A 24,960-nucleotide genomic window follows, 5' to 3' on the forward strand; every position below is an offset into this window, starting at 1 on the left:
GATATGTTAACGTGGGGCCCAAATGCTTGGGAAACATAAGGTGATTTAAAAATATGAAATTTTAAATAAACTTGTTGCTGTTTGGCTTTCATGGGAGAAGCCGTGCTCCCCATGGAGGACAGAGCAGGCACTGGTGACCTCCACTTAAGTGTCCGGGGAGGACACCAGCAAGCTTCCTCTCTGCCCTTCCTCACGTCCACTGCTCTGAAGGAAGGGGGGGTGGATTTTTACTGTTCTCCAAAATGGCTAGAATTGAGCTAAAAAGGGCACCTACGATCTTACCTATCTCCATTTCCCCTAGAATTCCAGGGTCCCTGGCATCAACCCGGTCTCCCTGACGTTTTTTGAAATAAAAAAACATCCTGGAGATATAAATATCACCCCTAAGAGACTTGCAAAAACTTTCAAAAATGGTTTCACAGGAAATCGGGAGAAAGGATAAGGTTGTACTTGTTAGCTGGCTTAACTGCTCTGTGAGCCAAGGATAGAGGTTTCTAGACCACTGATCTGTGGAGGTGCTCACAGGGGAGGCTGGTAGGGCCCGGGCGGGGCTCCCTCCAGCTCAGCTCCCTACCCCTCCTTGAGGCTGTGTGGAGGGGCGCTGGGCAGGGGCCTTGCAGAAGAGTCCTTCCTGCAGCCCCAGGAGCTCAGGGACATGACATCTGTCCCCCTCCCAGGTGACCGGCTCTTGCAGGTGGATGGAGTGAGTCTGTGCGGCCTCACCCACAAGCAGGCCGTGCAGTGCCTCAAGGGCTCTGGGCAGGTGAGTGCACTGTTACTGGTTACTGGGGAGCTTTCCTTCCCCCCAGAGTTTTCCTCGACAACATCAGAAGCTGTGGTTGCCTCTGGGTGGGAGGTGGGTAGGCAGGAAACCAACGAGACTTTCTTTTTTGTCTGTTTTTTTCCTTTCACATCTTCCTTTTACCAGTGCTTTTCTTTGGAGGTGTGAAAGTCAGGAGGAAGCAGGCAGATGTTCCCAGGCAGAGAAACTCACCTCCTCTAAGGAGCCTTGAAAAGTTTACTGTCTCTTGCCTAGATTCTGGAATCAGACAGCTGGACTGAGCTGACAGAGTGAAGCGACTTCTCCTGCCTGGCTGTGGCCGCCCCCTCACGCCCTCTGCTCCAGCTGTAACTGACCAATGCCTCTCTCTGCTCTCAGGGCCTCTCAGCACTTGCCTTGGCACGTGCTGACACCCACCCCCGCCCAAGTTCATGCCATTCCCATCATCCTGTGTAATTACAGGCTGCACTGTCCTAGGGGTCCTTTTATTACAAAGAGGTAGAAATTCAAGATGCCAAGAGCATTTACCCTTAGGTCTTCATTCTATGCAGTGCCCAGGCAGCATCTGGATGTTACTACACTCTGTCCCATCCTCCACCTGAGGGTGGGAGCCTTTACTTGCCATGGTGGCCTAAGCCAGAGAGCTGGGGTCTCCCTCTTGGCAACTGGGCAATCATCAGAGATGCAAAGGGCTCCTAGGAACCCCTCTGGCAAACAGAGGGGTGGAAGGGCCCCCTTTTGCTTCCTTTCCCAAACCATTCTTCTATTTTGTGGTGAGATTTACTTGTCTTGGCGACCTTGGTTGACATATCTTGAGAACAAAGTCATAATTTATTAGTATTCTCTATTCTTCAGAACTTTGCTGACAGACATGCTTAGAGAATGTATTTGGCCAGCATACTGGCGGTGATGACAGGTAGGAACTGTCACTCTGGGGTCACAGGCTTGGTGCTGAATGACTGTTGCTGCAGGAGGATGTTGGCAGGGTCAAGTCCCCCGAGTGGAAGCTTAGAATTTCTCCAAAGCTTCCAGGCGATGTCTAGCCACTGGGTCATGCTCTGGGTAACGGGAGTATACAGTGTGTGGGGAAGAAGAAAGGGAAATTGAACCAGAAAGAAAGGGGGAGGCCAGACTGACATAGGCCTGGGATACTGTGCTGGGGGTTTGGATTTTAGGTGATGGAAAACACTGGAGATTTTTAATCAAGAGTGTTGCATGTTCAGCTTGTGTCTTATTTCAATCCACAGGTAACCTTGAGGGGAGTGGACTGAAGGAGGAGGAGATAGGGTCCAGGAAGTCAAGTTAGAGGGCACTTGCCCCAGTCCAGCTGGCCATTGGCAGCAGGAGAGGGCATGGAGGAGAGGGGAGCACTGAGGGAGATGTTTCTGATGGGGAACATGCAAGCCTTGGAAGCCAGATGGGTATTTGGAGGGCAGAAGGGGGAGAGCTGGTCCACTGCAAGTGTGGCCCCTGGGAGACTAGTTGAGGGAAAAGTCAGTGTTCTGAGAGAGCAAAGGCAAGAGGAGGAATGTTTTAAGCAAAATGAGGAGGGGGAAGTGAGGGTGAGTGAGAGGAAGAAGATGAATCTGACCTTGAATACACTGAAATGGAAGTACATGTGTTACTTCCAGAAGCATTTGTCCAACAGACAGCTGGAAATATGGCTCTGGATCCTAACAAATAAGCTAGATTGGAGATATTGATTTGAGATTCAAATGAAGCAGCTACTGGAGGTATCAGAAAATTACGAAGCATTTGCCGAGTGGAGGGAGAGACTCCTGGTTGCCATATGAGGTGTAAATTGAGTTCGTCCACCCATCCTTCTAGGTTGCAAGACTGGTCTTAGAGAGAAGAGGCCCCAGGACTGCACAACAGTGTCCTTCTGCTAATGACAGGATGGGAGATGAATGCACGGCTGTTTCCTTGGCAACAGTCTTGCCTGGAAGGCCTGCGAGCAGTGTCTCAGCGACATATGGTGAGAGGAGAGAGGATTGAGTGTTACTATTGTCATGTCATCCTGTGCTGCTTTTGAATTGTCAACTCCAAAGGGAAAGCAGGAAGGCTCCGTCTGGGCTCTCAAAAGATAGTGAGCAGTGGTGGTCATCATGTGGCCAGCTTTCTGATGCAATGGAAGCCAATCTAATGGAACATGTTTCTAGAAAAAAAATGCATTCTCCCCAAAATGATGACCAGGCATAATTCTGCCCCCAAGCCTTCTGAGGATTTCTGATCAGCTGCTGGAATGTTTGTGTATAAATAAGTATTTGGGGTTGAAATTGGAATGAAAGGATCATGCCTTTTCTGACAAAGGGCCCACGTTTCAGCCGAGACACTTGTAACAAAAATCTGAGGAAAGATGAGGTGGGGGGGTGGTGGAGAGGAAGGTGCTCAGAAACCTAGCCTCGTTACTAGCATCAAAAAGCAAACCCATGATCAGTTTACAGGGGCATTATTACACATCGTCTGATGGGTTGCCTCTCTGCACTTTCCTGGGATTTTGTTTCCTGCTAGGAAAACATTTATTTCCTTAGTACGTCATGATTTGCAGCTTAGCTACTTGTTAACCCCTTTATAGAGATTTTCCTGAAGGCATTAAGTCAGGTTGAATGCAAGGTAACCATAGTGAACGATGGGGTTGGGTGGAGAGGGAAAAGCATGTGCATAAAATAAGTCTGTTTCTTCTTTCATTGCTCCTCGGCTCACTCCAGTGAGGGCCTTTGAGAAATTGAATACAGAATGAGCTAAAGGGGTCAGACGATGGTGATGGTCAAACTGGTCATACGACATACCTGAACCTAACTGCTTCAGACACTTTCATTCTTGCCCCAAATCATAGTTTATAAATCAGTGCTCTGTCCCTCTATTGAATGATTGCCAACTGAGGTGGTGAAAGTAGAGTAGGGGAGGCCCAGAGGCCTCTTTGGCTGCCAGACCATATAAGTTCTTGGGGCTGTATCCATCTTGGGTGCCCAGAAGCAACTGTTTTGTCTTATGGTCACTACATAGGGCTGAACAAAATGGCAGCTAAAACATTTTCATAGAGTTGGCCGTGATTATCTCCATGGTCTAATTATGCAAAAATTTTTTTTCAAGTATACTAAAAAATGACTCTGGTTCTAAAAGGGTAATAGGAATATATGTGATTCAAGTTTTACTAAATGATTTGGGCCTATTGTGTACGTCTCTAAGTTATATTTTTACATATAAGCTTTGTTGATTGTCTATAATTGCTCTGTCCAATATGGTAGCCACTTGCCCATGTGGCTATTGGGTACTTGAAGTGTGACCACTCCAAACTGATAAAATATATACTCGAGTCTTAAAGACTTAGATCATAAGAAGAATGTAAAGTACCTCATTAATAATTTTTTCGTGTTGTTACATGTTGAAATGGTAATATTTTAGATATGTTGGGTTAAATAAAATATGATTATGTTTATTTTACCCGTTTCCTCTTATTTTTTAAAATGTAGCTATTTGAAAACTTTGACATTATGTGTGTGGTTTGCATATGCAGTTCACATATTTCCATTGGATGACACTGACCTATAACAGGTATAATGGACTCTTTCATAAAAATAAGCAAAATGAAATCTTTTAATGTAAAACAGGAATAATTCATTTACTTGACAATTTGCATTTTGAGGCTGGCCAATTTCATTTGTAATCTACTGAAGGATGGATCTCATTCACATCCCACGATACAGGTCCCAGGTTTGAAGTCAAGCTAAAAAAGAATGCCAGTGGTTTAGGATTCAGTTTCGTGCAGATGGAGAGTGAACGCTGCGGCCATTTCAAGAACGATCTTGTGAGGATTAAGCGGCTCTTCCCGGGGCAGCCGGCAGAGGAGAATGGGGCCATCGCAGCTGGTGACATTATCCTGGCTGTGAACGGAAGGCCCACGGAAGGCCTCGACTTCCAGGTGGGAGACCATGAGGGATTCAGCCCTGTGTGCAGGCTGAGGTCAGCCATGCTCCTTTCAGGGCCACCCACCATGGGGAATGCTCTGGGCTCCCGGAAATCACACGTGGAGCCTGGATTTGGATCATGTAAAGAGAGAAATTGGCAGAACATCCTCATATTAAAATTTCCATCTCAATTCTTAAGTATCTGACCTTGAGTAAGCCTTGCTTCTCATTAGGTTCGTAATGAAACTGAAGATAAAACCCTGGCTTCTGTGCTGGCTAAAGATCTCCTAACACACACTCCCAGAGGTGGGCGTGAGGGCTCAACGGGCTACCTTGGGTCCCTTTCTGCCCTCTTTCCCATTTCTCTACTAAATTTACCGCTTTGACGTGTAGTGTTGCATTGGTTGTCGTGTGTATGATCAAAAATGTAATAAAAAAGAAAGTAAAAAGTGGACATTTCTTAATCTTATAGCATAAAATCTCAGTGAAATATTGTACATATCAGTCAGGGTCCTGGCAGAAATTGGCCCATTTGAGAAAGTTTAATAAAGGTGCGGAGATTGTTGGGAAACTCAAGGGAGAGTATAGAGCCCTGGGGCTGGGAACAGTGGGTGCAGTTATTCACCCTCCCTACCCCCCAAGTCCAAAGGGAGATGGGTAGGAGCAGTTACCAGATCCTAGAGACTGAGTGAGCTGGGTGGATCAGGGATATAGTCATCCTGTGACAACCCCATGGGGAGGAAGGCAGGAAAGCAAACCTGGACCTCCCTCTCCTCCTCGGCTCTGATCCCTCTTCACCCTCGCATTGGCTGAGCCCAGCAGGAAGCCTCTGCAGCCCACACACGTCTACCTCCAGGGCACAGAGCAAGGCAGACGAAGGTGGAGAGTGGCTCTAGGTGGGATGGGGAGGGGTGGAGGATCCTCAGAACAGTGTTAGGGTGGGGATACCTCCATCCATCCTGCATCCTTCATCTGACCCAGGATCATCCTCTGAGAACTGCTGCTGGGCCAGCAACTGTACGAGGAACTGAAGACAGAGAGGCGGACAGTTCATATGGTCTGGTCTCAGAGCTCACGGGGGTAGTGGGATAGACAAGAGAACAATTCTCACTGTGGGAAATAAGTGTCATGAGAGATAAAAGGCCCTGCTCCCGTGCTTGCACCAGGGAACTGGGAAGGAGCCCGTTCTATGGCAGTCCATTGCAGCTGGGGGTACTGAGTAGTACCCAGATCAGTGGTTCCAGGTAGGGGTGAATTTGCCTCTTGGGACATTTGGTGAAGACCAGAGATGTTTATGGTTTTCACAACTAATGGATGCTACTGGCATCTAGTGGGTAGAGACCAGAGATGCTGCTCAGCATCCTGCAATGCACGGGACAGCTCTGACAACAGAGTTATCCAGCCTGAAATGCCAATAGTGCTGAGAGGTTGAGAAATCATGGTCTAGATAGGTAATAAGAGCTATTCAGGCAACCTCATGCCCTGGGCTTTGAGCGGGTGGCTTGGAGCAAGAGGTTCAGCATGGTGGGAGCTTAGGAAGTGGGTGCAGGGAGGAGCAGGTGGGAGAGACAGCAGGGTGAGAGGCAGTGGCAGGTAAGAACAGGTTCTGGGTGCTGTGCTTATGTTGAGTGAGGTGAGCCAGAAAGAGGGTTCAGCAGGAGAAGAACCTGGTTATATCTGCATTTTGGAACGACTGCATGTTAATGATGTGGAGGAAGGGACGTGGGTGACAGTGGAGGAGGCAAGGAGCAGAGAGGAAGTCACTGCAGTTTCACAGGTGAGAGGTTCCGAGGGCCCGAGCTGACCCTGGGAAGAAGCTCAGGGCTGAGGGTCAGGCTTTAGAGATTGGGGTGGTGGCATCTACGTGACCGGTGGCCCCTGAGGTGGGGGTGGGTAGAGAGGGAAAGGAGGTTGAGACGGGAAGAGTCATTTGCTTGATTCACTCTCTCGCTGAAGAAAAGGCATCAGTATTGGCAGATGCTGCCATCAAAAGGCCCCAAGCAGACCTTGGCCATTTCCAGCTCAGCATCGGTGCATCATCTTTGTGGGAACCGCAGGCCGGTGGCCTTGGATCCATGCATTTTGGGAAGTCAGTGGTGTCCTCCAAAGTTCTCTGGAGCCAAGAAACAGATCAAGGTTGGGGGGGGAGGGAGGGGCCCGCAAGATAGTGGAGAGCACAGAGGAGGACACTCCACAGCCCTACAAGTAACCATGGATTTTGGTTTCTGATAGGAGGTGCTGCATTTACTGCGCGGAGCCTCACAGGAAGTCACGCTCCTGCTTTGCCGACCGCTGCCAGGTGTGCTGCCTGAGATGGATCAGGGCTGGCAGGTAATGGGCAGTGCCCTGTGCTCTCTCCACATGCCTCAGGTTCATACACTCCTTTTCTTGTCTGGTGGGTCCTGAGAAGCCCAGCTTTGCTTTTGGTAGTGTTCAACGCCATCTACTTTCATTGGGGCAGGAAAGTAGCTGGCCCCCAAACCTCAATTAGTCTGTGACAAGTTCATGAGGTCCTACCTCTGCCTTCCCCTTCCTCTCCCTGCTTCTGCCTCTCCCAATGTTTGGCTCTTCCTGTAGATGGTTACATGTTTAGATCTTGGCTGTGAAACTTCTAGAGCCAGGTTCTCTGGCAGTCCAAGCACCAGAGAGGGGAAACCAGGAGCAACGGGAGCAGATAGAAAACCAAATGAAGGGAAGGTAAGAATTTCCATTCTGAGGAATAAAATGGAGAGAAAAAAAAGAAGGATATATGTCCACTCTTCTAAAACATGAATTAGGCATGTATGGTCTAGTGCAAAGAAGGGAAGCATTGGAATCAGGACAGTTCAGAATTCTTACATTGATGCCTGTATTAGGTTCTCCAGAGAAATAGAACCAATAGGGTGTGTGTGTGTGTGTGTGTGTGTGTGTGTGTGTGTGTGTGTAGAGAGAGAGAGAGACAGAGACAGAGACAGAGAGAGATTTTAAGGAATTGGCTCACGTGATCATGGTGCCTGGCCAGTCTAAATTCTGCAGAGCAGGCTGGCTGGCTGGAAACCCAGTGGGGAGCTGGTGTTGCAGGGTGAATCCTAAGGCAGTCTGGAGGCAGGATTCATTCTTTCTTGGGGAGCTCAGTCTTTTTTCTCTTAAGGTCTTCAACTGATTGAACGAAGCTCACCAACATTACAGAAGGTGATTTGCTTCACTCAAAGTCTACTGATTTACATGCTACTCTCATCTAAAAAATACCTTTACAGAAACATCTAGATTCGTGTTTGACCAAATATCTGGGTACTGTGGCCTAGCCAAGTTGACACATAACGTTAACCATCACAATGCCACCTGTTGAATCCTTGGGCACAGACTCTGCGGTAGAGATTGGAGTGCAGGAGGTTTATGGGGCCGGCTCTTGGGAACACCCTTGTGAGGGCAAGAGAAGCAGGGCTGGGCGGAAGGGGAAGTAAATGTGTTGCAGCTGCAGCAGGGGCCTTGGCTGACCTCACAGGGAGCTCTGAAGCTGGGATGGCCCCACAGAGCTGTCCCGAATTGGGACAAAAGAGCCTGTACCTTTACTCTCTGCATCAACCAGCACTGGGGTAAGAGCTGCCCCAAGGGAGGGGGCCTAACTTTGGCCAAGGCAGTCCCCTTGAGCTGAGCACAATTCCTGGGGAGGGGATAGCTGTAAGCTGCCAGCAGCCAGCAGTCCTGGCAGCTGGGGGCTGATGGCCTCAGTTGTGGAGGGGGATCTGTGTGAGCGCCCTGGAATCACCTGCACCTGCTCTGTTTGCTGCAAGGACCTTGGGCACTTGCCTGACTTCTCTAGGTCTCATGATTCCTCATCTGAGACGTGGATAAGATGAGGATAAAATCAATCACTTATCATCACTGAGGGTGACAGTCACTAGAGACAGCACGGGGACTTGGTGACCCAGATCCTCTTGATGCTTGGACTCCAAGAGGTCATTTGATACCAACTTTGGTGAGAAAAGAGCTATGGGAAGGAAATCTGAAAGTTTCCAGTTGCCAGTTTGGAAAAGAAGGTAGATGACAGCAATTGTGTTAAGCAAATGAACAGGGCAGGGGAGGGTCAAGCTTCATACACACAAAGATCAGGCCAAGGGGCTGGTACCCAGTGTTTTTGTGAGATATCTGGTAATGCCAGGGAAAGAGTTGTCCTTCTGTCCTGGAGAAGAGCTCCCCCAAGGAGAGCCCAGATGCATCTAGTGGGAAGGGCTTGGGGTGAGGAATGGTGGGCATGCTTCCTCTCTCCTCATACCTGAGGACCAAGTGCAAGAAGAATTTTCCTTCATTCACGTGGCTCCAGAGGTCAGATTGAAGACCAAGGAAGAGAATATTTAGTTCAGAACTAGAATAAAGTAGTTATGAGAAGGAGGTGGCTGTGCAAACATCTGGAATAAGGTCATTCCAGGCAGAAGGAATAGCAAGTGCAAAGGCTCTGAGACAGGAATGACCTGGAGGTTTGAAGGACACAAAGATAATGGTTGTGCCTGGACAGTAGCTAATGAAGGGGAGTGTGGAATGGAGGAGTTGTAGAGGGAGTCAGGGACTGCACCATGTGTGACCTTGTAGGTCTTGGTAATGTGCTGATTCCATCCTGGCTGCGACAGGAAGCCACTGGGTTGGGAGGGGTGGGAGGGTGAATGGTGAAGCAGGAATGTGGCCTCATCTGGCCTGTACTTTAGAGAGGTCACTTAGGTTGCTGGTGGAGATGGAGTGGAGCAGGTAAGTTGGCAGCGATTCAGGTGTATTGTGGCTTAGACTCAGGTTGTAGCCAAATAGCTGGTAAGTGGTCAGATTTGGGATGTGACTGGGAGGTAGAGCCCATGGGATGACTTTTGGATTAGATATGGGTGTGAGGACAGAGAGTAGAGTTTGGCTTGATCAACTTGGATGAATGGTGGCACCACTTACCATGATAGGATGTGCTTGGAGGGAGCAGTTTAAAGTACATGGGGAGAAGAAGTAGCTCTTGACAGCGTGTAAACTTAAATGTTTGTGGAGCATTCAATGGAGATGTCTGTTAGGTAGTTATTTGTGGAGAACTGGTGTGAGGTCAGGGCTGGAAAAAGCGAATTTGGAATTGTCAGCAAATAATGCCACTGAAAGCCATAAATTGGATGAGATCACCGCGGGAAGGAGTACAGAAAAAGTCAAGAAGAGGTCTGAGAAGTGAGCCATGTGACACCCCAACACTGAGCGGTCTGGTCCAAAGAAATGAGACAGCACATGAGACTGAGAAGGGGCCTGGGAAGTGGTCCAGGTAAGGGCGGAGTTCAGGGTAAACTCAACGTTTAAGTAGAGTAAATTCGTAAGGGACATTCTCAAGAAGGAGGAGGGACAAGTTATGCTGCATGTTGCTGAGGGTTAGAGTGAGATGAGGACAGAGAATTATCCTTTGGCTTTAGAAAGATGTAGGTCACTAGAGATCCTAATCAGAGCTCTTTCAGTGGAATGATGGAGACAGAAGCCTGGTTGGAGTGGGTACAAAGGAGAAGGAGGGGACACAGAAATAGTGAGTACAGACACTCATTTGAAGAACAGAGAAAAGGGGTGGATTGGTACCAACTTTGGTACCAAAGCAATATTTAGATTTTGCTCAGTGTGCACCGTGGATCCAGTAATCCTTAGCATTTCTTTCAATAGACACCTGTGCTCTCAGCAGACAAAGAATTCACCAGGGCAACATGCACTGACTCAGAGCAGAGCCCCAGCCTGGATCAAGAGGACAGCCAGAGGGACAGTGCCTCCGCAGATGCAGGGGAAGGCCTGGGTCTCAGGCCAGAGTCTTTCCAACAGGCCACCAGAGAGGCACAATGGGACCAAGACACAGAGAGACCCTGGGCCACTTCCTTGACTCGTCCTCGGGATTCCTACCTTCATTTATTGAGACTTCACCAAGAAATGGATGCATCAACATTGGCTACCTCTTTGGAAAACGATATGAGGCAAAACTGCTATTCAGTTTGTGATATCAGGAGACTTGAAAGGTAAGGATCACTCCTTTGCAGACATATTATAAATTGTATGCATGTCATTGCTAGAAATTACAATCAAGCAATTAATAACTATGCTCAGATGCTTGCTGGGCCAGGACTGTTCTGGGCATTGTAGGGGAGGAAGAGACAAGAGAAGCATGCAATCTGGAGCTGCTGTAACCACAACTTGTGAGCTTTTGGGAAAGCAAACCCCACCCAGAGGTCCTCCAGTACCCTTGGAGACTACAGATGGCAGGCCTTGGGGTTTCTTCCCCACATACAAACCTTTGTCCTGCATCCCTCATGGCCTCTTGAAGCACCATGGTAAGAAAGAGGTTCCCTTGTGTACATCATTTCTATTGCTAATATAATGCTTTATAATCAACACCAGCTTAAGAAAAACAAGCAAATCTACATCTTCAAAACCAGACTGAAACATTCATTTTAATAGCCATTTGTTTTTTAACATAGTCTGCATTTTTGTGCTCATCCACTTCTCAGTCCTGTTCTGATGGAAAACAAACTCTTTCATTCAGTTTGATGAGTATTTTTACACATAGCCAGGATACTTGGAAACCTGTTAGGAGCAGAGAGAGGGGTACAAATACTGAGAGAGGGTGAGACATTGCTCCTAGGAATGTGCTAACTAGATGCATGGGCACAACGCAGACAAACAACGGGGAACAATGGTTTGTGTTTGACACCGTAAAAACCCATTGATATTAAATAGCTCTTAATTGTTGGTCATCCTAGAAGATTGACAAGGGCAAATCTACAGGGACTAGTAGGTGACATGAACTATGAAGCAGCTGGGGTAATGCAATTAGGCAGGGTGAGATCCGTGACAGACAGGAGCCAGGCATATGTTCCTAGAAGCATCCAGATACAATTTTTAAAGTATACTGTATTGTGCCAACCAAACAAAATCCAACTCCTCTGCGGAGTAGAACAGAGTGGGCAAGCACGTTCATCAGTGGTATTCATTTTCATTGTTTGAAAATGCATAAGCACAAGTGTATGTATAGTTCCTTACATTTGCATTCTAGGCAGTAATTGATATACTTGATCAAATGATAAAGGAAATAACCTACAGAGATTTATCCAAGGACAACTATTCATATGATCTTGTAGGAAATATAAAAGGAGCTGTACTTCCCTGTAGACATGGGGCCACTCTTTTGGATTTTTAAAGGTTTTACTGATAGATAGTTTGGGGTGATGGACTGGATTATAAAGTGACTCTAGGATTAGGTACAAGCCTGGAGTTTGACTTGCCATGTGCCTTTAATATAATATAATTATTACTTATTAATAATAGTATTTAAACTAATTATTACTGTAGGTTGTCACTGTTTCATTCATGGACTCACAGAAATTCAGGGTTGTTCCATATAAAAATGGTCTCATCTAACTTCATATCCCATGCTGGAATCTGCTCTGTGACATCTCTGAAGTAGAGGGCCTGCTTTTGCTTGAATATCTCCAGGGAGGCAGAAGTTGCTGCCTATTGAGGTGGCCCATTTTATCATCGTGTAGCTGTTGATCAGAAAGTTCTTCCTTATACTGATGTGAAAATTGCTTTTCTCTATCTTCTACTCATAAATCCTGATATGTTTTCCTCCTATGTTTTTGTCATTTCTTTTTTAAAAAAATAAGAAACATCACATCATTTTATATTTCTGAATCAAATTAAATTTGGCTTAGCATTCCTACTTGCAAGGGTAACCAGATGTCCAAAATCTGCCATCCTCACAGGGGGCTGCCCCTTCCTAGAGTTATACTAAGAGTTTCTTCACAACATTCTGGTGGAGCCCCAGATCATCATTCCGTCTTGGTTGTTGCCCCATGCTTGCTGCCCAGGCCATGTGGTCCATGGAGTTACAGGGTGGCAGCCTTGCTATTCTCTGCCCTGACTCCCTCCATCACCAACTCCTCCCCCTTGTACTTACCTCCCACAGACCTGGTGATGGCAGCGCTCTGCCTCTTCACATTTCCTTTTACTGTGTTTCACTTGTACTGCGTTTTCTCTCTTCCATTCAGGAACCGTTCTTTCTCTACAAAGGAAGGACTCAAGCCATATTAGTTTCTCCTCCAATGGGACCTTAGCTTGCACTTAAAGCACATATAGTTAGTGACTGCCCCCTACAGGAGGAAAAGCATGGCACAGGCTCAGCAATCCCTGGACACAGTTCCCCCAGCTCCTGGGTAGGGTCAGAATTACGATTCCAAAGTGGGTTTGTGGTTCTTTGTGGATCTCCCTTGAATATCCACAGCTCAGTTCTGAGGTGGCTGCCCCAGGTAACTGCCTCTGGTTTCTGGCATCCCTGAGTGAAGTTTTCTTTCTGCAGTTTAGATCAAAAAGAGTACTGACTTCTTGATCATATAGCCCTGGTTTCAGCTCTACCACTTACAGTGTGTCTGGAGAGTTGTCTTTCCTGAGCCTGAGGCTTCTCAAATGTAAATGAAGACCGTGACAACTCCACAGGGTGCTGTGCCCTTCAAAAGAAATAACACATGCAGAGCACTAGTCCAGAGCCTGGCACGCACGCAGCACGAACTCAAGACAGTTTTCCTTCCCTTTCCTGAGCCATTTTCAGCTAAAAAACAAGTCGCAATCAATTAAAATTCCCAGCAAACTGCCAGATCTTACCATCTACCAGGTGGTTACTTCCTATAGTCTAGTGGCTGCCAGCACCCCAGCAAACCCAGAGTGTTCATGGAGAAGACGAAGTTTTACTCTTCTTTCCCTGTTCTCTTCTTTTACCAAACTGTACACATACTACTACCATACAGTAGTAGATCGTCGTAAAACATGTAATAAAGCAGTACAGTACATTTTCATGGAGGAACACTGGAATTGTGTATCTTCCAGAGAGAGGACTTGGTACTTGGCTGGAGTTGCATCTTATGCAAGGGTAGTTTCTAAAGTAGGGCATAAGGTAAAATCATATCAAGTCACATTACCCTGAACATCACTTTGGGAGATGTGATGTTTTTCTCCCTTGGTGTGGGAGGAGATTACTTTTTCTTTGGTTGAGCCTCAGATGAAGTCTGGTGACTTGCATTTATGGGCCATGCTGACTGCAGAATGCTTATCTTTAAATGCTAGCCTCATAGGAATGAAGGGATGGCAGATTCAAGTTTCCCACTCATGTTCAATTCAGGGCTTAAACTCATTGAGTGAGAAGTTGGTCATTGCAGAGTGTTTAAGGTTATTTCTCTTCCCTTCCCTTCCTTCCTTCCTTTATCTCTGTCTCTGTCTCTCTCCCCTAGCATATATACTTATATTCCTGTAATTAAAATGCATCTATTTTCAGCAAGTATCATTTAGAGAAGGTGAGGATATAAGTCTTCATGGTTATTTAAGAATGCAAAATGAAACCAGGTCCTTGAAATGAACCTAAAGTTACTGTATACGTTCTGGGGAGGGCAGTGTTCCTGGAATAGCAAAGGATGATTAGGAGATTAAGGGTCTAACTCAACTGCAGCTGCCATGCCAGGTGCAACCTCAGAGTAGCTGGCCGAGGGTTGAATGAGCTGCTAGGTGAGCAGGGCTGTCAGTCAAATGGGAGGACACAGGGGACCCCTGTGAAGGCCTGCTCTGCAGCCAAAGTGTGACTGAGAGGAGTGAGTGGGGCAGGTGCCTGGCCAGGAGTGGCAGTGGTCTAACCCAACAGAGCAGAGCCCATGGCAGGCTGGGGCTGGGCGCTGCCTTCAGCTGGGTTCTCTCCGCAAGCTGACAGGCTCCCTGGGGACACCCCCATACACACCCACTCTCACAACTCCTCAATACTGAACTCCAGCTCAGGATTATCAACTGAACTTCACCCCCAGCGATCCACTGAACATCTCTACTTGATGTCTTAGAAACACTGCAAACACAACCCCCCCAGATGTTAAACTTGGCACCGGCAGGAAGTCCCAGTGGCACTCACCAGGCTAATGGGGATGTGGAGCGGGCCTGGTGCTGGAGAGCTGGGGAAGGCTGAGCCTCACATGAAGAGACACAAAACCCGACCTTGTTGTGAGTTTACCCGCAGTAAATAGGGCAATTACAACACCCGGTATTTCAGGCCTGAAATGCCATCTACTCATTTGACTTGTCTTCCTGAAAGGTGAATGTGATTTTGGTGGCTCAGGTTTCTAAGGAACAGCCCTCCTGGGACATTGGGCATGGTGTCTTCCACTCTCAGTAAATACCCTGTAGCAAGCAGAGGCTTCACGACGATTTCACTGACCTCAGAGCTGAACTGGGATTCCTTTCCTTAAAAGCAGTCGCTGAAGAATTGCAGGATCTGGTGGGAGGCCTGGTGCCAGGGCCCTGCCAGCTTGTGTGGAGGAGGCAGCTGGGCACACCTGAGGAGACCCAGGTGGGGTCTCCAGATTCTCCTCTAAGTACCATCTGTCTACAGGAGGCTCCTTTTGTCAGACAGCTTGGGAGGGAGAGAATGAGGGCAGGGAGGAACTGAGGTCATAAAATGTACCTGGGGGTAAACAGAGAGCTCGGGGCACTCTGATCCCTTCAGGTTCTGGATGGAGCCCTGCTGCATTATCCCCAGGTCCCGAGCTGGCCTTGAGCCCTGGGGGAAGGACTCTGACTCTCTACCTGGCGTGTCCACATGCCAAAACATCTTATCAAATTCTCCAAATCTCCAAGTCTCACCCCTTCCGGGAAATAGGCTCTGCCTGGTGGGCTCTCTTGGGCCTTTCTGGACCTCTTCTTGCCTCACTTCCTTTTCCCCGTGCCCACAAGCAAACTCCAGGTCAGAGCTCCAAGAGCAGCCTGGTGGCCTGCGTGGAAGGGTGGATGGAAAGGCAGTTATTCTCCCTGAGATAATGGCCAAGATGTCACCCTGGAGACCACTGAGCCCCCTCTGGACACCCAACGGACTTGCCTCTTGCCTCTCAGGCTGATGGCCTCCCTGTGTCTCTCTCTGGGCAGGGCCAGTAGCTGGAGCCCCAAATCCAACCTGGAGAGCAAGGAGCTTATTACAAAGGTTGGAGGAGCACGGTGGGAGGTGAGGCGTGGACAGCCAGGCGCTGCAGTGTTGCCACCTGCTTCTCCGCAGCGAGGGAAGGAGAGGGTTGCTGCTGGGGGGCGGGGGAGCAGCGGCAGGGTGGGCCTGGGCACCAGCTGGATTTCCTGTCCTTTGACCAAACTTCCGTGGTATTCCCTCCCTATGTTTATAAGAAAACACATTTTCTGCACAATTTGATCAAATACTTTAAGGTGTTAAATCAATTTTTCCTTAAAGAGCTTAGCAATTTTAAGATATTGTTTTCTTAAAGTGAATGTTCCCCTTTAGTCCTTATGCATATGGTCTTCTTTTTAAACACATGTGCATGTATATTTACAGGAAATGCCCATTTACATGAACTCTGTATCTCTCATGAGCAGAAATGATGTCTCTTTGACAGCAAAACTCAGGTTGGGACCAACACTGCAGCCCTACTGGGGAGGAGGGCCAGCTACATGGGTGTTTGGGGGCTTGTAGCTATAAGGAGGTGCCAGCGCTGATTTTAAGGGAAAGAGGTATTGCAGGAAAGGGAAAGGGAGGGCAGGGGCACTGACAAAGCCAACCCATTGATTTGGGGACGGGGAAGGAGGCTGATAAACAAGGATCCATGCATTTGGTACAAAGCTCAACCTATGTGCATTTCTTTTAGATTCTCCTACTCATCTTCTCTAACCAGACTCTCGACAGATATTTTCTGAGTACGCTGTCTGCATGTTGGAAGCACTGTGCCCAATGCTCTGTCATCTTCATGGACTGCTCTTTATAATCAAAAATGTGTGTGGTGACTTTCGGCAGCCCCGGGAAGGCTTATTCTTTCCCTGTTGCTTCTGCGTCTTCGTTGCCAACCAATGAGCTTCACCGTTCATCTGCTTCCTATGTCACACAGGGAGTAAATGTCACTCCAGCTGGCTGCCTCTCCAAATAGGCACTGTTTCAGTGCTCTGAAAAGGACCTGATATTTGGGCAAAGTGCTTTGAAGGTCACCTGCTTGAGTTGTTCCCAGCCTCTTGCTTTGGCCCTTTCCATCTAATTCCTCTGTCAAAATAGCAAACGTAATCATAGTAGTAATCATGACATCTTCCATTTACTGAGAGCTTACCCTGTACCAGGAGCCATGGGTGGGTGTATCAGAATTATTTAATGTAAGCATCCGAATGCTCCTATAAGTTTCTTAACCTTCCCATTTTTCAGATGAAAAAACTGAGGTTCTAGAGAAGTCAATAAACTTGCCTGAGGTCTGACTATCTTCCCATAGGAAGCGTCAGTCCTAAAACTGGGTCATAGCTCTGCTTTTGATCAATGTCCTCTGGCAAGTTCCCCCATTGTCTTCTGGACTCAGTAAGGAGCTCCCCCTGCTCCCATAAGGCTCTGTGCTGCCTCTAACATAGCACTTACTACCTGATTCTAACATTTGTTCACTGCTCGCTCTTCCCATTAAATCAGGGGCTCTTCCAGGTCAAGGGCCATGCCGTATTCACTGTTCACCTCCTGACCCCAGAGCAGTCTCTGGCAAGAACTGTTTCAAGCCTGGCTGGCTTGCCTGTGATGTGTCATGATGAGCATCCTGAAAGCAAGGGAAGGTGGGGAGAGGAATTTCTGATCAATGCTGGAAGACACGTGGGTTTCTGTTTTCTAGTCCTGAACTGTACAGTGATGATGATGAAGGTGACGTGTGCCATCTACCTGAAGCCCCTTCTCTCACCTTGGAGGATGAAGCATATCCTACTATCAACTCTACATTGGAAGACCAGCTACCCTGTGGAGAACGTTTGAAGGCAGATTCAGGGACCATTCCTTTACCGCAGTTCTGTCCTTGGGGTACTTTCTCAGAGTCTTTGCCTCCAGAAGAGTCCCATGAGAGTGACAGCGAGTGGGAAGAACTTGAGGAGGCTGAGGACCCAGATGATGGCACCCTCAGGTGGGTATCACTCTGTCTGGGTGGAATGAGGCTGGGCTGAGTTCTTCTAGCGGGGCTCAGTGTCTCCACTTTGGCTGGGTGATGGTCTATGCGCATCACCATGTTCCCCTTGCAGTCCCTCTTCGGGTCATACCTCATCATGGCACTTTCATGGTACATGTTCCATGGCAACGACCCTATGAGATAGGGTTATTGTCATTCCCATTTTACAGATGACACATTTAGGACTTTCCTAGGGTCATAGAGTAAGTGACAGATAAGTAAGTGACAGTCAGAATTCAACCCCAGGTCTCCCACTCCATGGACCCCCTGCTCAGTGCTCTCCTCTGCGGCCTCCTGCATGTGGCTGGCCCACCATCTCTCCTCGGGCCTCTCTCTTTCGGTGGGTTGCTGGTAAAGTTCTGATTCCTACTTTGTCTGCTCCTGACTGCCCTTGGGCTAAATGTATTTCAGAGAAGAGTCTTGGTATCATGTAATGTGGCCCTTCTCAACAGCCCCTGTGCCTCAACACAGTGAGCTCTTTCTTGATCAAGAAAGTCAAACTGTTGACACAAGGTGCTGCCAGAAGCTGGGACTGGGTGACCAGGCTGGAGTCAGATCAGACTGATGAAGACGTGGGAGGAGTAAGTGTAATAAAAACCGTCAGACTTCAAGTAGAGAGGGTTAAACTCTTGACCAGTTGGTAAACCACCCAGCATTCTGTTAAAGTGCCTACAACATAGATAGTTCCAATATTTCAAAAATGCTCAGTGTTCAAGAAACTTTCAGATAAATACATTTTCAAGACACATCGAAACTTACCAAGGCACTGGCTGTGAAGGTTTAGGTATAATTGAAACACACTCGTTCACTTTCATTTCATTGTGTCCCAGCTACATTTTCATCGCAAATGATTGAACTGGACTCTTAAAGGACAGTGGCAGGCAAGCTGATAAGGTGGGTGGATATTTGAAATTCAAATATGACGAAAGGGCTGGTTCTTTTTTTTTTTTTCTTTTTTTTTTGTTAATTAATTAATTTATTTTTGGCTGTGTTGGGTCTTCGTTTCTGTGCGAGGGCTTTCTCTAGTTGTGGCAAGTGGGGGCCACTCTTCATCGCGGTGCACGGACCTCTCACTATCGTGGCCTCTCTTGTTGCGGAGCACAGGCTCCAGATGCGCAGGCTCAGTAGTTGTGGCTCACGGGCCTAGTTGCTCCGCGGCATGTGGGATCTTCCCAGACCAGGGCTCGAACCCGTGTCCCCTGCATTAGCAGGCAGATTCTCAACCACCGCGCCACCAGGGAGGCCCCCGAAAGGGCTGGTTCTTATCTGAAATAGGAAGCAACACATTGGTAGAGGAGATGACATGGAGGCTTTGAAGACCCTGTATGCCATTTATGGGGAAGTCAGACACTCTGACAACTTTGGGAATGATGCATTACAGATTCACGAAAGTGTGCAGCAAGCAGGGAGCAGCTTATATGTGGAGGGCAATCTTCCCAGAGGGGGCTCCTCAGGGCTGGGGAGCTAAAAGAAGATAGGGTGAGCAAAGCTTTGGGGATCCACAGGGCAGTAATTAAGGCCTATAAATGTTAGTACTTATGAAATGTCCCAGGAGATCTGCAGTGCCGTGGGGGGAGGCGGCAGAGAGCAGGGCTCCAAGCCAGACTTCGCCACTCACTAGCTAAATGACCAGCAGCAAGTGACTTTTAAACCGTCTAAGACTCAGCTAACTGACTGCCAAGTGGAGATAACGAAATCCATCTCATGCTGTTCCTGGGAGGGTTAGATGACAACGTGGCTCACATGTTTAGCACACTGTGTGGCATATAGTAACGACTCAAAAAGTGTTAGCTACTTTTAATCATAAAGGAGGAAATTACTGCAGTGAGATGATGCAACCTTATTAACGCATTCAATGCCGTCGTTTTTTTCTCCATGTAGACAAAGGACTGGTGCCCTAACATGGGGTGTGGGGTGGGTGAGGAGAAGTACTGGTTTATGGCAAAGGTGTCAGGATCCAGGGTGGATGGAATAGCCCTCAGCTATGGATGACGGCTTGGGACGTAGTTAGGCTGAGTCCTGTCACAGTCACTTACCTTCCCTGCTGACAGAAGGCGGGCCTACACGTGTGGGTGCTCAAGGCCTGAGTTCTCAGACTGGGCTCCGTGGAGCTGCCCACAGATGTGCTTCAAGGCACCTGGGGAGCTCTACAGTTAGAATGTTGACTTGCTGCTTCTTTTGGAAAAAGCAGCTCTTAACATTCTCCAAGTTCTCTAGGAGAACAAATCCCCAAAAGTTAAGGGCCTCTGTTGTATATATTCTCTCTTTCATCCTGGAAGTACGGAGAAGCTTTGGAGGGTATAAGAGGACTTTGCTTATAGATGGAGTCATGCATCTTTTAAAATTGTATAACAAATTATTTTATTTGGTCCTTTTAGATATTAAGACAGTAATAGTATATAGGTGGTTTCTATAAATGATTTAATTTAATCCTCATTTCAACTTTGAGCAGTATTCTTATTCCTCTTTTATAAATGGGGCTTGGAAGGTTTATTTAATTTGTCCAAGATCATACAGCTAGCAGGGGCAGATTCATACTGCTGCTATCTGATTCTACTTTTGGTGCATTTTTACATTTCCCCTAGAATGTGCCTGTCCACATAGAGTTGTGTGACACATGTGTCTTTCCATCACGTGTCATGAGTCCTACTATTTCTCTCTTATGAGGCTAAAACAACCCCTGCTGTCCAGTGGGATTAAGAAGGAAACTGAACTGTTCTGTTCAGGGAAGGCTGCTGGCCAAATGGCAGGGTGACCCAGTAAAAGCTGCTTATTGTTCTAGGTGAACAGAGAAAGTGGGACAGTCTCCCAAGGCAGAACCTGAGGGTTCTGCCTAGACATCCTTCTGACTGTGATCACATGGGAAAGCCCTCAGATGTTGGTCCAAAGAATGTACCCACATACTCCACAATAAGGAAAGAGGCCAGTGGGGCCCTAAGAAGGTGACCTGGGATGGAGTGTCTGGCCCAGTTGTTAAGAAGTAACTTCAAAAAAATCATGCCTGTCACTTCTGAAACTCATTTTGAATAGTGGTCGTGACCCCTCTTCAGTTCTGGGGTTTATGTTGAATAAAGCTCTGTGTGTGTATGTGTGTGCACATGTCCTTGCATACTTACAGGGGGCTTCGCCTGGTGAAAGAATTTGAGAATCAACCTCCTACATCAAGATAAGCCAGGACAGGGTGCAGTCTCGCTGGTGCACTGGTCACACTTTCTGGGACAGATGCCTTGTTCCAGTTGGCACTTTTGGGTTCTCCATTGGTTGAAGGAGTTTCCATGGTTTTCAAAGTGCCCCCAGTTCCCTCGAGGGAATCTGCTGAGAGACTTGGCTCAAAGGCCATGGGAGTAATGTGTTTTGTCATCTTTCTGTGTTCTTCCTATGCAACTCCAAATGGTTATACATTCTTTTAAAAACATTTTCCTTTTGGGTTCTAATTCTAAAAATTATATGAAAGAAAAATAAGATGGGAACATCTCAAAAAAAGGAAGAGTGAAGTGGCAGATCCAGCATTATCAGATATTAGGACATATAGCCACCACCATAACAAAAAAAACTAAAAAGCTAAAGGTTGGAGTTATTAAGTGTACAAAAGAAATAGACCTGGAGGACCACAATGTGAGCCAAGGAACACTCAGTGCCATATAATGGGGGACGCATGGCAATCAGTCTCAATGTGGGGTAGGGAGCCCAACTTCATAGATTGAACTAAGACAGATGGAAAAGATGACTTAGATTCAAAAGTCACGTCATCTACTAAAATTACATACAGCTTGATTAAATAAAAAAGCATAGGAAAACTGGTAGAAAATATATTATAGTTTTATCAGATCTACAGAGGAGTAATAACTTCCTCTGGCTGCCAGCAATTGACAGAGTATAACAAAGAAGAACTACAGTGTTGACAATATTGAAAAAGTTAAAACTTCTGTATAGTAACAGTGACAAAATTAATGTAAAAATAGGAGCAGTGGGGTTTCCGTGTACCTCTGGGACCGTGGTCGCTGCCCTGCGGGGAGCCTCAGGACATCATGGGCTCCCAGTTTTTCAACCTTGAAGTCTTCTACAATCAAAGCAAAGAGAAGATTTGTGGATGTTGAATATGCAAGGAGCTGAAGAGAGAGAGATTGAAAGAGAGATTTGTCCAGGTTGGGTGAACAAGCCTGCTCCAGAGCAGGATGGCTCTGAAATTGATTTGCCAGGGATTGCATCAAAGAGATCCCAAGAGGATGAATACCAGGATTCTACATTTGAAGAAAAATATGTATGTGAGAGCATGAAGGAAAACCCTCCCAGAGAGGTTCCTGGACCATGCCTTTTCCAAGAAGGTTTTGGGGGAATAACTTTCATCCACAAGGAAGCACCTCCAGAAATGACTAGACAAGAATATAATTTTGAGAGAAGCCTGCTTTTGACCTCAAGTCTTGTTACACATCTCAGGGTTTCTACAGAAGAGAGCCTACATCAGTGGGAGACAAGTAGCATACACACCAATGAGATTTCAGACCAAAGTAAATGTCAGACCCACTCTACACAGAAAAAATCTTGGAAATGTAGTGAATGTGGAAAAACCTTTAATCAGAGCTCATCCTTTACCCAGCATCAGAGAACTCATATGAGACCCTACACATGTGAGGAATGTGGGAAAACTTTTAGTCGTAGTTCATTCCTTGTTTGACATCAAAGAATTCATACCGGAGTGAAACCATATGGATGTGAGCAGTGTGGGAAAACATTTCGATGTCGATCATTTCTTACTCAGCATCAGAGAATCCATACTGGAGAGAAACCGTATAAAGGTAATGACTGTGAGAATTCCTTCCGCAATCATTCACATCTCACTGAACACCAGAGAATTCACACTGGAGAGAAACCTTATAAATGTAATAGATGTGGGAAGGTGTTCAGTCAGAACACACACCTCATTCATCATCAGAGAATTCACACTGGTGAGAAACCTTATTTATGCAACGAATGTGGCTCTTCTTTTCACAAACACCCAAATCTTACACAACATCAGACAATTCACACCGGGGAAAAACCCTATAAATGTGATGAATGTGAGGACTTTCCATACAAAGTCAAACCTCTCTCAGCATCAGAGAATTCATACTGGAGAGAAACCCTATAAATGTAAGGAATGTAGGAAAGCGTTTTGTCAGAGCCCATCCCTTATTAAACACCAGAGAATTCATACTGGAGAAAAACCCTATAAGTGTAAGGAATGTGGCAAAACTTTTGCTCAGAGCACCCCACTCACTAACCGTCAGAGAATTCATACAGGGGAAAGACCCTACAAATGCAGTGAATGTGGTAAAGCTTTCATTCAAAGCATTTGTCTTATTTGGCATCAGAGAAGTCACACCGGAGAAAAACCCTATAAATGCAATGAATGTGGGAAGTGCTTTAACCAGAATACCTGCCTCACTCAGCATATGAGAATTCATACTGGAGAGAAGCCCTATAAATGTCAAGAATGTGGGAAAGCCTTTGCTCACAACACGTCTCTTACTGAACATCATAGAACTCACACTGGTGAGAAGCTATATAAGTGTAGTGAGTGTGAGAAAACCTTCTGCAAGTATGCACACCTTAGTGAACATTACAGGATTCACACTGGTGTGAAGGCTTATGAGTGCATTGAATGTGGAAAATTCTTCAGACATAGTTCAGTCCTTTTCAGACATCAGAAACTTCACAGTGGTGAATAAACCTGGCATTCAGGTTATGACAGTTTCTCTAGAGAGAGTGACTAGGAATCCGGCTGGGAAAGAGGGACAGGAAGAGTTCCTAGAGGGAAGGATAAAGGAGCCTTTGATACTGCACTCAGGAGGGTATTTTGAGAAATGGAGGTGGGAGCTTGGAAAATGCACAGCCTACTTCAGGTGGGCATCTGGGAATACAGGAAAGAAGCTTCTACTTTTCAGAGAAATCCTTGCTCTTTGCCATTCCTTTGTCTCCATGGCACTCTCATACCTGGAGGTGCCATTTAAGTTAGCACTGTGTTTCCCTTATTACACCCCTGCTTCACCTTCCCAACTTGTCACCTGTGTTCGCTGGTCATAGGCTGAGGTGCTTTTCCATTTTGATTGTCAGCGTGAAAGAGGCAGCAGCTCTGAGGTAGTTCTGAGTAGCCTCCAGATGCCTGAGGCAGCTCTGACCATGCCACTGTGGGGAGGCTGCCCATCTGTGGAAGTGTTCCCATGAAGAGGAGATAAAAACAAGTGAAAACAGAATCCTTAGTCATTCATCTATTCAACAAATAAGGGGATATGTGGCAAGAGCTGGGCTGATTGCTACAGAAAAGTTGGTGAAGAAGGCTTTTATCAGGGTGAGGGAGAGCTTCCTGATCCTTTCAAGCTGGAGGGTGACTTGGGGCTAAGAAGGAAATAGATCAAGAGAGACTTCTCTTGAATGATGTCAGTTTGTGGGAAGGAAGTCAGATCTGCTCAGAGAGTCGCGGAGAGGAAGACCTAACCTCTGTCCCAGAGGAATATTATCTTACCCAGAAAGAAAATGGTTTGTGCTAGGCTGCTAGTGGTAAGAAGCCTCAGAGCAGGAAGCCTGCCTGTGACTGAGCAAGCCACCCACATATCCCTGTCCTGGACTAGGGTGTACACCTGTCTCTTGTAAGTTTGGCTGGGGCACTAGGGCACAGGGACCAGGGGAGAAGGGCCCACCAGGATTAACAAAGTGGGACTTGGTTTGTTAGCCTTTAGAGAGGAGAAAGCATTTGTGATGAAGTGGTCATCGTAGTGGGGACGGCTAGGTTTTGTGTAATCATGGCATTGGTGGCTCTAACCATGGATTCACTAGATCTCAGATATTTCTGTTTTTATTGGGCCTCTTATTCCAGGATATTTATCATTCCCTGCGGATTAGGAGTATCTAGGGAAACACCTCTCCTGGGATGAATTTGGAAAGAATTCTAGAGAGAATTACCTCTTTTTCAAATTCCTGAAAATTGAGATAACACGGTTTGCCATGACTGTGATGGTATTTTCTTCTTTTGAGAGAAAGGAAGGGCATGTTTCCCCTTTATTTCCCCATTCTCTTTCATGTTCTTAACTGCTACCCAGAGATTCAACTCTGGAAGATTAAGTGAGGATAGCCTTTGACTAGTATTTGAAATAGTTTCTATGCTCTGAAGCTTATATAGTTTTTAAAATATGACTATTAAAAAACTAAAGTGAGTTAATTCTGGAATGGTTATTTGGAACTCAGCATCGATTTTTTTCTTCCAGAGCAAGTGTATTACAAGCATTGGTTTGAACAATTAATTACCAATCATGGGAATGTGGCAGAAATAACATACTTTTCC

General features: G+C 46.6%; 2 protein-coding genes across 2 annotated transcripts; both read left to right on the forward strand.

The window, feature by feature from the left end:
- The first annotated feature begins 655 nt into the window (after nt 1–655).
- Nucleotides 656–16,380, forward strand: LOC132350553 (putative protein FRMPD2-like). The gene is made up of 6 exons (XM_059899788.1): nt 656–763; nt 2,609–2,756; nt 4,489–4,703; nt 6,922–7,020; nt 10,333–10,676; nt 16,332–16,380. Exons 1-6 carry the CDS (start codon nt 656–658, stop codon nt 16,378–16,380), a joined length of 963 nt encoding a protein of 320 aa, XP_059755771.1.
- Nucleotides 16,381–21,669: 5,289 nt separating this feature from the next.
- Nucleotides 21,670–23,401, forward strand: LOC132350810 (zinc finger protein 502-like). The gene is given in 2 exon segments (XM_059900318.1): nt 21,670–22,700; nt 22,702–23,401. Coding segments are annotated over 2 exon segments (1,617 nt in total). The 5' UTR covers nt 21,670–21,732; the 3' UTR covers nt 23,351–23,401.
- The last annotated feature ends 1,559 nt before the right edge of the window (nt 23,402–24,960 follow it).

The sequence above is a fragment of the Balaenoptera ricei genome, chromosome 16, assembly GCF_028023285.1.
Source record: "Balaenoptera ricei isolate mBalRic1 chromosome 16, mBalRic1.hap2, whole genome shotgun sequence".
NCBI lineage: Eukaryota > Metazoa > Chordata > Mammalia > Artiodactyla > Balaenopteridae > Balaenoptera > Balaenoptera ricei.